This window comes from Pollicipes pollicipes, unplaced genomic scaffold (assembly GCF_011947565.3).
Source record: "Pollicipes pollicipes isolate AB1234 unplaced genomic scaffold, Ppol_2.1 Scaffold_3087;HRSCAF=3621_pilon_pilon_pilon, whole genome shotgun sequence".
NCBI classification, from domain to species: domain Eukaryota; kingdom Metazoa; phylum Arthropoda; class Thecostraca; order Pollicipedomorpha; family Pollicipedidae; genus Pollicipes; species Pollicipes pollicipes.
In genome coordinates, this window is record NW_023596225.1 from 6692022 (window position 1) to 6708717 (window position 16696).

At 61.2% G+C, this 16696-nt stretch overlaps 1 protein-coding gene across 1 annotated transcript; it reads right to left on the minus strand.

Moving 5' to 3' along the window:
* Nucleotides 1-884: 884 nt before the first annotated feature.
* Nucleotides 885-16488, minus strand: Rich (Guanine nucleotide exchange factor subunit Rich). The gene is given in 25 exon segments (XM_037211967.1): nucleotides 885-903; nucleotides 1199-1354; nucleotides 1685-1861; nucleotides 2312-2343; nucleotides 2345-2471; nucleotides 2803-3212; nucleotides 3614-3772; nucleotides 4050-4159; nucleotides 4612-4726; nucleotides 5115-5354; nucleotides 5704-5835; nucleotides 6908-7011; nucleotides 7429-7654; nucleotides 8117-8346; nucleotides 8990-9153; nucleotides 10188-10381; nucleotides 10729-10890; nucleotides 11204-11469; nucleotides 12017-12123; nucleotides 12757-12848; nucleotides 13690-13823; nucleotides 14516-14693; nucleotides 14954-15106; nucleotides 15374-15481; nucleotides 16267-16488. Coding segments are annotated over 25 exon segments (3939 nt in total). The 5' UTR covers nucleotides 16411-16488.
* Nucleotides 16489-16696: the final 208 nt, after the last annotated feature.

Sequence of the window (16696 nt, forward strand, 5' to 3'; positions counted from 1 at the left end):
CTTCCGTAATTTTCCTATCAATTGACTCGCAAAAGTGTCCGTTGCTGTCATTGATCATATCCGATAAATCAGAAGCTTTTTTCACTCGTCTGTAACGGTACTCTTTAATCGCCCTACAGAGGCTTTCGTGTGTTATTCTGCTATTTTTAAAACGTGGCAGCAAGCATTCGCAAACCCAGAGGTGACGCGCAGATAGCCGAACATAATATTCACTTCGCTTCCTTGGTACTGTTGTTTCTTGATAAATTAAGCAGTTGTTCCAGGCTCTTGATGCGCACGTCTCTCAGGCGTCAACTTCAGTGCAGCCCCCGCAAGTCTCCTGCTCAGAAGAAACGGATTGGCTTCCCGCCGAAGCTGCCTCTGCCATTGTGAATACTGCGCACCTCGTCCGCCCCGTTCCATAAAGCGTAACGGCACGCACGTGGCATACTTTTATTAGTCCATCATACGCGTTTGGAATCCGTTCGGCGCGCGTGTCCGGCAGCGGTCCCCAGCGCGTTTGAACGGCCCAAACCCAGTCGCGACGCGGGGAGACTCATGATTCTCAGTTGTATTGCTCGGTGCGGTTAGGTGTCATCCTCTCCGCCCGTTGGGCCAACAGATCGGCCGAAGCTAGGCCCCGAGGACCCGGGCCCAGTCCCCACAGAACCGCCGGGCCTGCTCTCCCGACACTCCGCTCATAAATATCGGTAGAGAAGATATGACCGGGCGGCACGACGGGCGACGGGCTGCCGCCAGCTGACGCCTCTCGTTCCGTGACGTCACGCCGCGGCATGGCAGGAATGATGCACATTGTACACTGGAGCCGGTCCGTGACGGACGCGCGCCGGCCAAAACGGCTCGCTCAAAATACCCGACAGCGGCGGGAACTCGCCGGCGCGGTATCACAGGTTGGCACGATGTCTTTGCAGGCCACGGACGGCTGTGGCAGGCCGGGTCGGCTCGCGTCGCACGGCCAACGCCCGCCAGGTGGCGACCGCTCCCTCCGCCGGCGCAAAAGCGCCCGGTCGCTCCCGCCGCAGGCGCAGGCGGGGTCGGCCTGCACGGGGCGGCCTGGCGCCGCCCACACGCCGGCTACATGAGCATGCAGCCGCCCGGCTCCGGGTCGGGCTCGGGGCGGCGGTCGGTTCCGGCGGCGGCGGTGGCGCCGGCGGCCGTGGTCGTCTCGGGCTCCGGCTCGGCGGCGGCCGGCTCCTGCTCCGGCTCCGGCTCCTCGGTGAGCGTCGAGCCCGAGCCGGCGCCGCTGACGGTGCGCGAGCGGGTCGACGGCAGCGGTGCCAGCCGCTCCGTCAGCGACGGGCTCTCGGCCAGCAGCTGGCGGCCGACCACCTGCAGGAACGGCTGGTACCCGACGCTGCGGCACAACCGGCGGCCGTTAGCAGCGCATAGAAAACAGAGGAACGGTGGGTGGAACGGTCAGCTACCTTCGCAGACCGCATCGCGGCCACACCAGCAAAGCGCACTGCGCGGCATCCGGACGCACTCTGGATGATACAGCCGCTGAACGCGTGTCGAGCGGGATACATCCCCACACAGCATGTGCGACACACTTAACGGCTACCTCTGGAGCCCCGGTTCACAGCATCAGCGTCGGCGCGTGTCGACACCAGCGCGCCGCGCGCCGCGAGCCGCGGTTCACATCGGGCGAGCGTCACGCTCGGCCGGCCCGCTGCTGCGTACGCACCACTCGGTGGTGGTCCAGGCGTGGAGGGCGCGCAGCCCGGCCTGCAGCCGGCCCAGGCCGTCCGAGGCGCCCGTCAGGTGGACGGTGCGCACCACGGCCATGGCGTCCCGCAACACGATCGAGATGAGCAGCGCCCACTCCACACACTCGGCCTCTAGCATGATCTGCAGCAGGTACCTGGGAAGCAGACGGCGCTGTGAGCGAGCTGGCGACACCTGCGTACCGTGCTCGACCAACTGGACCCATCAACGGACCACCGCTGACCTGAGCTACACCTCATCCTGCCGTGGCTGACCTGAGCTGCACCTTAGCCCGCTGCGTGTCCCTGCTGACCTGATCTGCACCTCATCTTGCTGCATGTCCCTGCTGACCTGAGCTGCACCTCATCCTGCTGTGTGTCCCTGCTGACCTGAGCTGCACCTCACTCTGTTGCGTCCCTGCTGACCTGAGCTGCACCTCATTCTGTTGTGTCCCTGCTGACCTGAGCTGCACCTCACTATGTTGTGTCCCTGCTGACCTGAGCTGCACCTCAGTCTATGGTGTCCCTGCTGACCTGAGCGGCATCTCCACCTGCTGTGTATCTCTGCTGACCTGAGCTGCACCTCAGTCTGTTGTGTCCCTGCTGACCTGAGCTGCACCTCCGCCTGCTGCGTGCCTCGCGCTGCCACGTCCAGCTGCAGCAGTTGGCCGCCGCAGCCGTTGGTGGGCGTCTCCAGCGGCGTCACGTCCTCCTCCGCCCAAGTGGAGGATCCCTCCTCGCTCATGATGCTGGCGCTGTCGGCGCCGCCTGGCGGACCGGAGGTCTCGGGGTCACGGCGGGCGCGCCAGGTGCAGCCAGACACGTAACACCGGTAACGGCGTCAGCTGAGATCCTCACGCCCGTCACCAACACTCCGCGAAACTGGCGTGATGAGTGTAACAATGACATTACATGTCCTGAGACACTTCGAACCCGGATGTCGGCGACGCACGGTTTCAGCGATCATAGATGGCATGTAGCATAAGGCGACCTTGACCTTCACTGTCACGGGGAACCCCTGAGCGCCCGCCGTAAAAAATCAGCTTTCCTGACCGCCCGGGCGTCGCTGCGGAGCGGGCCGGCCGGGCGTGAACCTGACCTCGCGTGACGTGTGGCAGCAGACGGGCGTCCTGGGTGACCGGCGAGGGTGTCTCGGCGGGCGGCGGCGGCGCCGGCCCGGCGCGCGCCGCCTCGCTCAGGTAGCCGCTGTCGCCAGTGTGCACGTGCAGCGCGTGCAGCCGCTTCGTCCAGCTGGACGGCCGAGTCGGCCGAGTCCTTGCGTTCGCCGGCGGCCAGGAAGAAGCCCAGCGGCTGCGGCGGTACAGGATATGGCCACTGGAAATCCAGGTGCAGCCGGCGCAGCGCTGCCACCAGGTCGTCGACGAGCGCGGCGCGCCAGCGCTCGCGGCGCAGCCACTCCACCAAGTGGAACTCCATGTGGGCGGCGAAGCTGCCCAGGTCGCGCAGCCGCCACTTGGTCAACAGCTTGCGGGCGTGACGCTCCAGCACCTGTCGGTGCGCGGCGCCAGGTTGGTTGCGGGTGGGGCCGGCTGGGTGAAAACACGCCGGCAGTGCTGTGAATGACTGGTGTGTCTATTTGTACGCACAGAAACTCTTTTGATGACGACTTGGGCGCTGGGGCGCACCGACTACGTTGGTCATACGGTGCCCATACAGAAACTCATTTTTTCTTCGAAATAAATCTTTGTTGCTCTTTACGTGTGGGTCTTCCGTGGACGATACTGCTATATCCTTCACACACATGTCAGCATATCAATTACTGGCAAGTCGTTTGCAGAAAACGATCCCTGCGTGGCAAAACGGTGCACAAGGCCCTCCGGAACGACATCAGGCACGCCGATCCCCCCGCACCCCCCCGTCCCAGCGGGTCTTCGGGCGCTGCGGCTCACCTGGTCGATGAAGAGCCGCTGCTGGCCGAGCTCAGCGGCGTCGGTGCGCTCCTGGCCGGCTGACTTGCGCCGCACGGCCCGCTGGTCGCTGTTGGTGCGCGTCACCTCCTTGTGCTCCACACGCGGGTTGGCCGAGGTGCTGAGGCTGCGGCCGCGCACCTGGCGGCGACCAGAGCCGGCGCTCAGGGGTGGCAGGGACCGGCACGGCAACCGGGGCCGGCGCTCAGGGGTGGCAGGGACCGGCACGGCGACCGGGGCCGGCGCTCAGGGGTGGCAGGGACCGGCACGGCGACCGGGGCCGGCGCTCAGGGGCCGGTGCTCAGGGGTGGCAGGGACCGGCACAAACCGGCCCAGCGCCGCTGACTCGCTCAGTCGCCTCGGGGCCGCCCCACAGTCCCGACCAGCGGCCCCCTGGTGCGGCTGCTGGCCGCCGTACCTGCAGTGTGCCGTACACCAGCGAAAGGTCCTCCTCGTTGGGCGACACGGGCGGCGTGACGTGCGACAGCTGCTGCCTCAGCTCCCGCGGCGACTCCAGATCGGACGGGTCTGACAACGCGGACAGCCGGGGGAGCGGCTCAGGTCGGCACAGCGCCTCGCGTGCCCCGTTGGCCACCAAATGGCAAGGTATACCGCATCAGACCCCACAAAGACTCACGTACGTAGCAGCCGCAATCGGGGGGGGGGGGGGGGGGGGGAGGGGAGGGGGCATCTGATCCGCCAGTGTTTCCGAGCTCAAAGTCAGTCAGTAAACAGTGCACAGGACACTCAGTAATGCATATAAGACATGCAGCTTATGCACATGGCCGTTGAACTCCTGTAGCGTGTGAGCCGAGCCCACAAACAGGACGCTGCAGCGGGTGACGACTGCACGACGTGACGGACGACGCTGCAGCGCCGCCGGGGTAGACCACGACCGTCGGGCCGCGGGGCGTGGCACGCGCCGGAGCCCCGACAGCCGCAGTCCTCGTCCGCTGAGCGACGGCCGGCCCGGTCCGTACCGATGGCTCTGAGGAAGCGTGTGAGGTCCTTCGCCAGCCGCCAGCGACAGCTGTCCAGGCTGGCGTCCAGCAGCAGGGTGACGTAGTGGCGGCTCGTCTCGGCCGTCTCCAGGTTCTGGGGAGGGGCACGTCTCAGACGGCGCCTGACAGCTGATGGACACCATGCACCCATGGCGCACCAGTGACGAACAACTCTCTAGCACAGCATTTGTGTCGTATTGTGAGCAAAATCAATAACGCGCCGAACTATCTAGCAAGCCATAATGCAAGGCAAGATAAAACATCAAACGACAAAATAAAAAAAAACAAAGGCACGATAAAGATAAATCCAGACATATCGTCCTACAGTTCAAGGCATACTAATTTCCAACACAATGCTTATCAAAGCCTCAACTCCCGACAGAGCGATGCTCCACTGAGCGCCGTCAGATCAGCCTCGCCCGCCCCTGGCGGGTGCCCAGCGCCAGCGCCCACGCTCCGTCCGTCGCCCGCCGCCGCCTCACCTGCAGGATGATGAGGTAGGACGCGGCCGTATCCAGCTGCTGCAGCCGCAGACACTGCTGGAACAGTTGCACCGGCTGGCCGGCCGACGCGAACAGGTAGGACCACAGCGCCATTTCGGTCTTGCGCGCGCACCGCACCACCGTGTCCAGGTAGACGGGGAACTCGCGGATGAACTCGATGACACGCGGCAGCAGCGCGTCCGGGATCGGCTCCTTGGAGGTGGCCTCCTCCTCCACCACCTGGCCAGGCGAAGCCGATGGTGAGCTCGATTCGAACCATCTCGCACGTCGCACCCACAACGCCACGTCGCTCCGTCGGCGACGCGGTAACGTAGGTAACGAGCAATCATCCCCTGAATAGCCATGACGACACCGCATGGCACTTGGCGAAATGCGAACTCACGGATCTGAGCTCAACGCACTCGAACGTATACCGTGCATATCACTACTGCATGTACAACACCAAGGCCTCTTCAGGCTTTTACTGCAAGCGTTTTGCACTGCTCTGACGTTAGCTTAGTCCTGCTGACACGCCGCTGCGTGACCACTGCGATGGTGAGCGCGGCCGCGTCGCGCCGTGCCCGATTACCTCGTGCAGCAGCAGCTCGAGCGCGTGCGAGAAGTAGGGCAGGTGTGTGTAGCGGTGCGCGATCTCCCAGGCGTGGTAGCCCAGGTTGCGCCGCAGCAGCTGGCGCAGAATGTGCTGCAGGTACACCTGGCTCTGGCGGCCGAGAGGCGGGCGGTGAGGACAGACGGCGGGCCTGGGTTGGGAGGAGTGCGGAGCAGCCGGGTACGACAGCCGGGGACGGCAGAACACCGACACCGACCGGACTGACGTCATTTGGCGCCCGGTCACTGACTCAGTCACGTCCAAGCACGGACCACACTTAGCTCAAGTGGGTGGCGCTAACGTGCTGAGACAGGGCGCTCGCCAAGCCAGTGTGTACAACTGAAGACCAGCGGTCCCAAGAGCCGCGCGGGCCCGCTGCCGAGGCGGCCGTGGCGTGTCTCCGGCACGGGCGGCGGCCGTGGCGCGTCTCCGGCACGAGCGGCGGCCGTGGCGCGTCTCCGGCACGAGCGGCGGCCGTAGCGCGTCTCCGGCACGAGCGGCGGCCGCGGCGCGTCTCCGGCACGAGCGGCGGCCGCGGCGCGTCTCCGGCACGAGCGGCGGCCGCGGCACGTCTCCGGCACGAGCGGCGGCCGCGGCGTGTCTCCGGGACGGGCGGCGGCCGTGGCGCGTCTCCGGCACGAGCGGCGGCCGCGGCACGTCTCCGGCACGAGCGGCGGCCGCGGCGCGTCTCCGGCACGAGCGGCGGCCGCGGCGCGTCTCCGGCACGAGCGGCGGCCGCGGCACGTCTCCGGCACGAGCGGCGGCCGCGGCACGTCTCTGGCACGAGCGGCGGCCGCGGCACGTCTCCGGCACGAGCGGCGGCCGTGGCGCGTCTCCGGCACGAGCGGCGGCCGCGGCGCGTCTCCGGGACAGGCGGCGGCCGTGGCGCGTCTCCGGCACGAGCGGCGGCCGTGGCGCGTCTCCGGCACGAGCGGCGGCTGTGGCGCGTCTCCGGCACGAGCGGCGGCCGCGGCACGTCTCCGGCACGAGCGGCGGCCGCGGCGCGTCTCCGGCACGAGCGGCGGCCGTGGCGCGTCTCCGGCACGAGCGGCGGCCGTGGCGCGTCTCCGGCACGAGCGGCGGCCGCGGCACGTCTCCGGCACGAGCGGCGGCCGCGGCGCGTCTCCGGGACGAGCGGCGGCCTCGCTGCCGCGGCGCCGCCCTTGGCGTCAGCTCGGCTCACCGTCCGCTCCACGGCGCAGTACGGCAGCCGACCGCAGCCGGAGCCGGGGAACTCGACCGTGTCGTTCTCGGCGCCCAGGATCACGGCGTCGTCGTACTTGACGGCTGCAGGCCGGACAGGAGACGGCGTGAGTCGGGTGCGGTCACCACAGCGACGGCCGCCGGCCACCCCGTCAACACAGACGGCCGCGCGCGACACCAGGACGCCAAAACAGCCCGCTCGATACAAAGGCAGGCAACGGGACGACCGCACGGTGTTTGACGCTTAGCGACGCGTCCATGATGAGACCATTTTGGCAGGTGCTCGCACAAAAACCGCACGGTGTTTGACGCTTAGCGACGCGTCCACGATGAGACCATTTTGGCAGGTGGTCGCACAAAAACAACCACGCAATTCGCCGCACGTTAAACCTGAAACAGCGCGGGACGGGCCTCGAACCAGTCTAGCCACAGCAGAGTTCGGCGGGCGAGCGTGACGGCCCAACATCGCCGCGCGTGGCGAGTCACACTCCGGCTGCTCACCGAGCGGGTAGATGCTGCACTGGAACGGCAGCATAATCCGCTTGGACATGAAATTGTGTGCCTTGCCGTGCTGTGGGAAGAGCGGCAGCCACACGCGCATGCCGTGCTGGCCGCTGTTGATCCAGAGCACGTCGGCCAGCTTCATGCGGTGCGACATGGTGCCCGGGCACCACACAGACTCCACCATGGAGGCCAGCACCGTCGGCGTCAGCACCGACGAGCCGAACTGCCGGACAGGTCAGCGGCAGGTCAGCGGCAGATCCGCGTCATGTCAGCGTCAGATCCGCGTCGTGTCAACGTCAGCCAGCATCATGTCAGCGTCATGTCAGCATCAGATCAGCGTCAGGTCAGCGTCAGATCCGCGTCATGTCAGCGTCAGGTCAGCGTTAGGGCACAGGTACCAAGGATAGAACCTGCGGGGTCCAGCGCACCTCCAGCGCATCTCACGCTCCAGCGAGCTAGGCAACCTCCCCAAATACCTCGGCTAGGCAACCTCCCCAAATACCACCAACGTCAGGTGGCCGTGCTTAGAATTGGTCGTGTCTGTCCAGAGGACATGGTCCGACAAACCGTATAATCCGCGTCCGCATACCCTCAATCCCATCAGTCTGCCCGCCTGTACAGCCCAAGTGCGTGCACCCACCGTACATCCCATACGCGCCACGCGCCGCCTTCGCCGCGCCCTCACCATTTTGGCGGCGGCCTCGACGGGCCGACCGGCCTCCTCCGGGTCGCGCTGGAGCATCAGCAGTCGGCCGCAGATGTTGACCAGGATTGACTGGGCGATCGGCGAGCGGTGGCGGCTCGGCTCCATGCGCAGCGTCGACATCGACACGGAGACGACGCAGGCCGGGTGCGCCGTCAGCGCCGAGATGTCGATGTCCTGGATGCGGCGCACCTCGGCCACGGTCGGGTCGGCTGCCGGTCGGCCAGCGCGCCGGTCAGAAGCGGGGCACCCCGGCGGACGCCATCTGCCCGGGGGGAGGGTCGGCACGGCGCGGACGCCAGGTGAGGTGCCGACACAAGCGCCGGGGTGCCCTCGTCCGTTTCAACCACAACCAAGATCAATATCGCTAGTCGACTTTGATTATTTCGCGACGCATCACACTTGTGCAAACAACGCGCATGGAAATACCGGCTGGAATGAGAACTGTTTATGAGAAAGCGGACGACAGCTGGTAGCGAATCTCAAAACTAAGTTACTGCCGTGAGGTTTCACTGATGCTTTCTTGCGGTCATCTCGCGGGCTGAGAATAATTGAAAAATGAGTTGGCGCTCACTTTATCCCCCCCCCCCCCACACACACACATCGTGAGGGTCTGCTATGCACCTACCTGGACGTGGTAGAGCGAGAAGTGTCCTAAAGAAGGGTCCCACCTATCGAGGCTCTCCTGGATGCGGTGGAGCGAGATAACCTAGCACCTACCGGGGCTCTCCTGGATGTGGTAGAGCGAGATGTGTCAGCACCTACCGAGGCTCTCCTGGATTTGGTAGAGCGAGATGTGTCAGCACCTACCAAAGCTCTCCTGGATGTGGTAGAGCGAGATAAGCTAGCACCTACCGGAGCTCTCCTGGATGTGGTAGAGCGAGATGTGGCTGTCGGCCGAGTAGGCGATCAGCGTGTCCTGGTACAGGTTGAGCAACAGCACCTGCGCGTCCACGGGCGTCACCTGGACGAAGGCGTTGTCCAGACGCGACTCGCGCGGGTAGAGCCGGATCTCGTCCCTGCGAAGGCGCCGCATCAGACGGGCGCGCGAGCGCCGACCGTAGCCAAGATGACCAAGCACGCACAGGCGAATGGATCACTGGCCTATCGGTGGAATGCCCCGATGCACTGCGTCTTTCACAGTGCCCCAATAGAAAACATCTTTGCTGAAACAAAACAAGATCGTGAGGAGAAGGATTAATCGTGGAAGCGCGCATTCAGACACGTCATCTTTGCAGAAGGCATGCCCGAGCTCTCGAGGCTTCGGTTTCGACTTCAGGTTTGGAGGATATGACGGGCAGTGGCGACCGCGTGCCTGGGCCAGCGCAGAGCCGGGAGCGTGGCTCCCCACACAAGGCCCGTCCGCACCCGGCCGACAATGTGGTACAGGTACGGAGCCGTAGTATGAAGGCGCTCACCGCACGCGGCGCGCGCGGCTCACTGCGACCGGCTTTGAGGATCCAGTCGCGTGTTGTGGATCTGGCAAACAACATTTAATCCTTCCACGAATGGCGTCGCGTGAAGTGATTTCTCGATTGGCGTTAGAGCGAAGTCCGGTTGAGCAACGTTTGTGTCGACGATGAGCTCACCAGCCTGACAGTAAAAACTCGGGACGATCTGGACCAGGCCTGTACAGCAAATACTTCTAGTAATCTTGACATGACATGCAAAGCCGTGAGGCGACCACCTGAAGGAGTGTTCCACTCCTTGCCGGTGAAATGAGACGCCGTGGGTGGAGGTCGAACACACTGCGCCGGCCAGTGTCCACAAGCCACCGGCGCGTTGGTTATCACATGACCAGCACGACACACATCGCGAGCACACCGTACAATGCACCATCGCAAATACGCATCGGCAAGGCTCGCTAAAACATTACATAAATCGCACAGCCGAATCATGCAACACTCAGCTACTCCAGCCCTCACCATGCTGCCAAGCCACGCTGCTTCACGCACAAAAAATGTCACATTTTCACGCGAAAAGCGACGTTTCACTGCGCCGCCGGCAGGGCCCCACCCGGAGCGGAGCGCCGCGCTCCCGGCTGGGGGCTCACCGCTTCTGGGCGATGTTGTAGCAGCCCATGAGCAGCAGCTGGCGCCACCACATCAAGCCGCCCGTCACCACGAAGTCCTTCTCCTGGTTCTCATTTCCGAACAGCTTCCACCGGCGCGAGGCGAGCGAGTAGTGGGCCACGCCTGTCCGCCCGGCCACGGCCACGTGCTGCACGCCGTCGTCGAGCGCCGTGTACTGGCGACGGGAGAGGGGCTTCAGGCGACGCCACCCCGCCGACGGCCGGACACCCGCCACGGGCGCTGGCGCTCAAACGCCGGCTGAGATTGCACGTCGAGCCGAGGGGACACGTGCTTTCATACGCGTGCTGCAGAGCTGAACAGCTCATCTGTGTCCTTTAAGCCAGCACAGCATTAATTGTAGCATTTTGAATGCCGCAATACATCTTCTTCTCTACACTAGCACATCAGGCATCCGCGCGAACATCCATACCTAACCACGACGCTCGACAATAATCACCACAAGAGCGCGCCCAGACCTTGTGGTCAGGGTCACGTGGTCACGAGCGAGGAGCCTGTACGTACGCGTATGGGCCAGTTGCTGCCCACGTAGAGGTGCGGCACAGGCACGGTGATCCACTGTTTGCTGCCGGCCCTGGTCTGACCAGCGGCACCCAGCGACACGGGACCGTCGCAGCTGATGAGCACGCGGTCCTCGCCTTGCAGGCACACGTGCTCCTGGTTACTCTGGCGACGACCGAGCCGCACCAAATCAGACACGTAGCGATCGCAGCGGTGGCCCCAAGGCGGCGAACACGCCCACAGCCTGACCTGGCGGTGGGTATCGAAACCCACGCGCAAATGCAAAATCACATCCACCACATGAGAGACAGCACAACTTTCTGCCAAGATCGCGTGCGGCCAGTTCAAGGCACCTTAAAATGTGAACCAGGAGAAAACGTTTGGGCATTCGACTTCGCGGCTAGGGCGCCAGTAACGCTGCCAGAAGCTGCCAACCCGCCACCGATCTCAGGCCTGAGCGGCCCCCGCCAGCACACACCATACACGGGTTGACGGAGAGGGCCGACTTGACGAACGACAGCTGCATGAGCCGGTTGGCGAAGCCGTCGTCGTCGCGCCGGCCGGCGTTGAGCAGCCAGAGCTGATAGCCCTCGGCGCCCCATTCCATGTTGACGGCGGCCACCACGTCGCCCTCCCAGGCAAGCGTGCAGGCCAGCAGCGTGCCGAACACGGACCAGAGCGACAGACCGCCCGACGACCAGGTGACGGCAAGCGCGCAGCTGTCCGGCGTCCAGCACAGACGACCTGGCGGCGGCGGCGGCGGCACCGGAGTCAGGGGACCGATCACGACCAGGTGACGGCCAGCGCGCAGCCGTCCGGCGTCCAGCACCGACGACCTGGCGGCGGCGGCGGCGGCGGCGCCAGGGTCACAGGAACCGTCACGGGTTCGGCACGGATTCTGAGCTGCCCTCACAGGATGCCTCAGGGCTGGGCAGCTGGTGACAGTCACGCAATACGCCAAAGTAAGACAAGTTGACTGTTTAGGAGGGCCCAACACATGAGGAAAGTCTGGTATATAACATTGATGCAATTATTAAAATCCAATTTGATCGATAAATTTGTTACGAGTACATATACATTCTGGACATATGTACTAAACCGTGCATATCTAGCCATGGTATCTAGCACCAGTGTGAGAAATACCATGCATGACCAGCCGAAAACGGAAAACCGGCCACCGGACCCGCCCCGGCACCGGCGAGGTCGCGTCAGCGTCGGGCCACCGGCGCCACACACACCCCGGGCTGCGGACAGCCGGCCGGCGCCGGGCTCCGGTCACACGGGAGCATACCGACGGGTCCTGGCGAGCCGGCGAAGTCCTTGCTGGAGAGGATGAGTCGGTGGAGCACCTGCAGGCCGCCCGTGGACTCGTCCACACAGCACACCACCGACTCGCCGCTGCCGTAGAGCAGGCATCGGTCGGGTCACGCGGGCCACGCGATCGGCGCGGGTCAGGTGAGAGGGTCACCGCGGCCAGGCGTCAGGTAGCGCACAGGTGTATTCTTATTGATGGATGCGCGGCGCATGTCGCTGTCAGCCCCTTACGACAACCACGCCAGTAGTCATAGCGTTCCGATGCAACGAGCTGGGGTTGAACCCGGACCCCCCGCGCGGAAGCCGAGCACGATCCCAATTAAGCAATCTTGCCCCCACCCCTATCAAACATTTCACAGGAGTTGCTTATTGGTGGTTCAGGCCACGCCGTCCGCGGGAGGCGATCTGGTGCTAATCAGCCTGCGGCGTATTTCCATGGCGGCCAGACCACCCGAATGACAGCAAGAGCACAATAACAACCCCACAGAGGCGCCAGCAACGACAGCCAAATGGCCACTTTGTCATCCAGCTGTCGTTGACTACTTAAACCTCATCAGAATGCTCGCGTGTCGCACGCACCTCCAAGCGGATAGAAGCCTGGATACACAGGCGACCTAGTGGCTCTAATCCACGGAACACCTTTGTGTTGCCGCGGTATACGTTAATCACACCAGTAGGTGCCAACTATAACGCCAGCAACCTAGCGCCACCACTCACGTTGAACGTCCGAACACGATGAGCCGGTATTTGTGGCTGACTGTGGCGCAGGTGGCGTCCGACACCGAGGCCGCCCAGATGCCTTGCACCGACTGCAGAGCACGGCCACACCACCCGGTCAGACCCGCAGCAGCCAGACGGGTGGGGAGCGGCGCGGGAGTCAACGTCAGGCGCATGGATAATAACATCCTGATGCACGGATCCGTTATAGGAAAAAAGCATAGCTTTGCATGGCCGCAGATGTTGCGAAAAGGGCCTTTAACCGTCAGCAAGGCAACGGCGGCGCCCGCTGGCGTCACAGGGATGTGCACCGCGGCGACAACGCAGATAGCTCGCTTCACTCCGGGCAGGAAGACAATAGCGACAACGTCGCACATGTGGCGTCGTCACGCAAGATAAATACTTCCGGCGGGTGGACGCCCGTCACGAGACTGACACGTCCGTCGCGGGACGGAAGTGGCAAGGGCCGAGGCGAACATGACGCGGAAATGTACGCGTGGTCTTTAAACTGGAGTAACCGCGACGGCGAGTCTTGTGGATTACAGCCTCGAAGTGGCCCATAGCCAGACGGTGTGGCACGGGTCCGGGACATAGTCATCACCCTACACCGTAACGCCGGCAGCTCAGACGTAGGTCCGGAGTAGGTCGAAATAGAGCGACAAAGACGGTCAAGTGTCTGGGGATCTCGTTACATGCCTCATTTATACAACGCTCCAGATCTAAATGATCATTTATGAGGGAGGTTTAAAATTCCGGCGTAAAAGCTTCTAGCATGCTCTTCCATAACTCAAGATATCCATCCCAATGCATGGCACACAGCTGAGGGCACCTAAGCTCCGTGGAAGACACTTTGAGAGCGAAAATATGTAAAATCACGGACAACGCACATAACCTCTCAGCCCGTCGGCGCCCGACCGGAAGGCCACCACTCACATTGGGGTCGAACTTGAGCGAGGAGGCGGTGAGGAAGGCGGCGCGGCCGTCACTGAGCACTGTGGCAAACCCGCCCACCAGTGGCGAGTACTCCATGTCCACCACGTGCACGCCCTCCTCCTGGATCGGTATCGCTGCCGGCGGCCGACGCGGCGACGCTCCGTCAGGGGGCGTCGCACCGGTCAGGCGGCGGGGGCACGCACGGTGGTGTGGAGGGTCCAATCGGACAGCCGCGCCTCCGAGAAAGGAGAGCACTGCGACACGACACGGCGGACAGAAAAAGGTCCCGGGCTGGGTAAAGGCACTGCATTGAAATGGGTGCGGCCGGAGGCATCATCACAGGATCTATGCTCAACTTCGAGGCAGCAGCGTGATCAAGTGGGATCTGTCGACGCCGAGGCCCAGTGGCAGTACCATGATGATACAAGAGACAGAGTAAGACACCTGGGGCTCCGTGAATGCGCCATGATCACAATGAGCCAAACTGGCACACATCAGTGCTCCATGATGGTGCTGTTATGTGGTGGACAGACACCAGCTCCCCATGACGCTATCGTGATGGGCAGATGCAGACAGACATCAGGATTCTGTGACATCTCCGTGATGTAGCGGACATGGCCTGACACTCAGACTCATTCTGGGCGATAGGAGTATGGTGTGACAGACACAGTCACGTACCTGAGGACTGGGGTGAGCCACATGCTTTCTGCACATCAGACCAGGCCATGAGTCAGCAGTCTGGTGGTACCAACAGTACTGTGCATAGCTGGCCGACAGGGCTGGATGCCGAGGCTCGGTGGCGTCGCGTTCGGATGGCGTCACCTACCGATAGAGACCTGCTGGTTGACGGAGAAGGGCGTGCGCCGCAGGTCCAAGCAGTAGTCGTAGTTGATGGTGCCATCCCAGCGGTAGCGTAGCACGTGGCCCGAGGCCGTGGCCACCATTAGCTCATCCCGGATGCTGGTGACGCAGGTGAGCGGCGCATCCAGACCCGTCTGGAAGGCCTGTGGCCGAGCCAGCAGCCATCAGTGCCAAACAGCAGCATCCCCCACCCAATACAAATATCTCCTGACACCCAACACAGGTACCTCCCACCACCTAACACAGGTGCCTCCTGCCACCCAACACAGGCGCACACTGCCATTCCACATATATGCATTACTGTGCAAAACCCATGAAGCTGATCAGGGATATGAAATACTGAGCATCTGAAGGTTTCAGCATTCACAAATAAGGAGTACCCAATGATCCACAGACAGGTTACCTTGGAGAAGACAAGTGGGGGAATCTGCTCCTTGATGAACAGCTCCGGACTGTCCCGACGGAGTGCTGCCTGAGGAGAGTCTGTCTGGCTGTACAGGCCAGACTTGGCACTGTCCACAGCCAGGTGGAAAAACAACAGAAAGTTTTTTGATGTCTGAAATACAGCCATACATGTTACTTGCTGTATGGGTCATCCCTTGCCTATCACTGGCAAAGTTATACCAAATGCAACCAGGCTTGTGCATTGCCAGAATGATCATAACAATTTGAGTTAGACAAGACATATCCTATGATGGCCACAGCCAGGAGTGCACACAGTGTAAATAATATCACCAACATAATTGCACAACTATTATGGCAAAGTGACTAGCATATTGTGATCAGCACAAAGCAATAGCTCACATGAAAAGCAATGTCTCACCGTAATAACCAACATGGTGGAGTCTGGTCTCCATTGCAGATCAATATTTGTTCCATGTTTCTCCAGTGACTCCTGTGACCTTTTGTGACATGTGATGGGCAGAGCAGGCTGAAACAAAAATCACAGCATACTGATGCATCTAAGTAATGAATGATAACATAAATTTGGCTAATCATTTGGTACTAATTGTGGGTACTGCAAAGCATTGCATGCCCTCTTTTATCTGTGCACTAATTAAGCACATGGTTTGCTTCCTTTACATTCAAATATTTTGGAATTCTTGTTAAATTTACTTTTAACCAGAATCAAACCCTCATGAATTCTGAGCACAACACTGAGCACACCTGAGCACACCTAAAGCTGCACAATTTAGCATTTTGCCCCAATTTAAGTAAGCAGCATTAGGCACTCACCACTCAAAACAATTATCAATGATGGGAGGCAGTTGTGGTGATGCTCATGATGTCGAAGATAAAATTCCAGAAGAGAAAAAATGAACCAGTTTTGCTAGGCAATATTTTAAAACAAGCCATGGCACACACAATGCTTAGTCCGGATTCAAACTTGATTATGCCCTCTCCCAATCCTGTACTTTCCACCTTTCTAGCAAGAAAAATCCAAATTAATTGTGAAAACAATGACAGCAAGGGATGGGTTAGTACCTTTAACATATTGCATGATTACCAAAAACAATTGTATCCATGCTAGTTGGAAATAAAAAAACACAAAAAATCTGTTATTTAGCACATTGGATTAAACTAATTGACAAAGCACATCTGGGTGACAATGTGGTGCCAGGATTTCTCCGTAACAGCTCCAACCATTTCTGTCGAACAACAACTGGCCATCAGTCTGCCAGGAACAAGGGGCTAAAGCCTACTCAGGTGACTTACTTTAGAAAACCATATCGTTATCTGTGAATCTGACAATACAGCAAACAGTATCCGGTCTCTGTTACACAATATCTTCCTGAGCTTCTCTTGACCATCATCAATCCGAGAATTCAATATCTTTGGCCATCCAATTGGGAAATACATATCGGGAGGGCCACGGGCACCAACAAGCCCTCCCCATTTCCCGTGCAGCGCGATCGCCAAACAGAGTCGCTTCGTTGGCAGTGGGTTTAGGTCGGTTATGCACCTATTATACCGTTATCCACTGATGTTCAAACACCGTTCGTTCTCCATGCACACTGCTTAAGGCAAAGCATCAACCAATCAAAGATAGTCTTAGAAACATTGTGTGCTGTTTTTTCAATCTCTGATTGGTCAAGATGTCTGTGCACTGTAAATATGCAAGGAAGTGAATACCGAGTAGATTTTG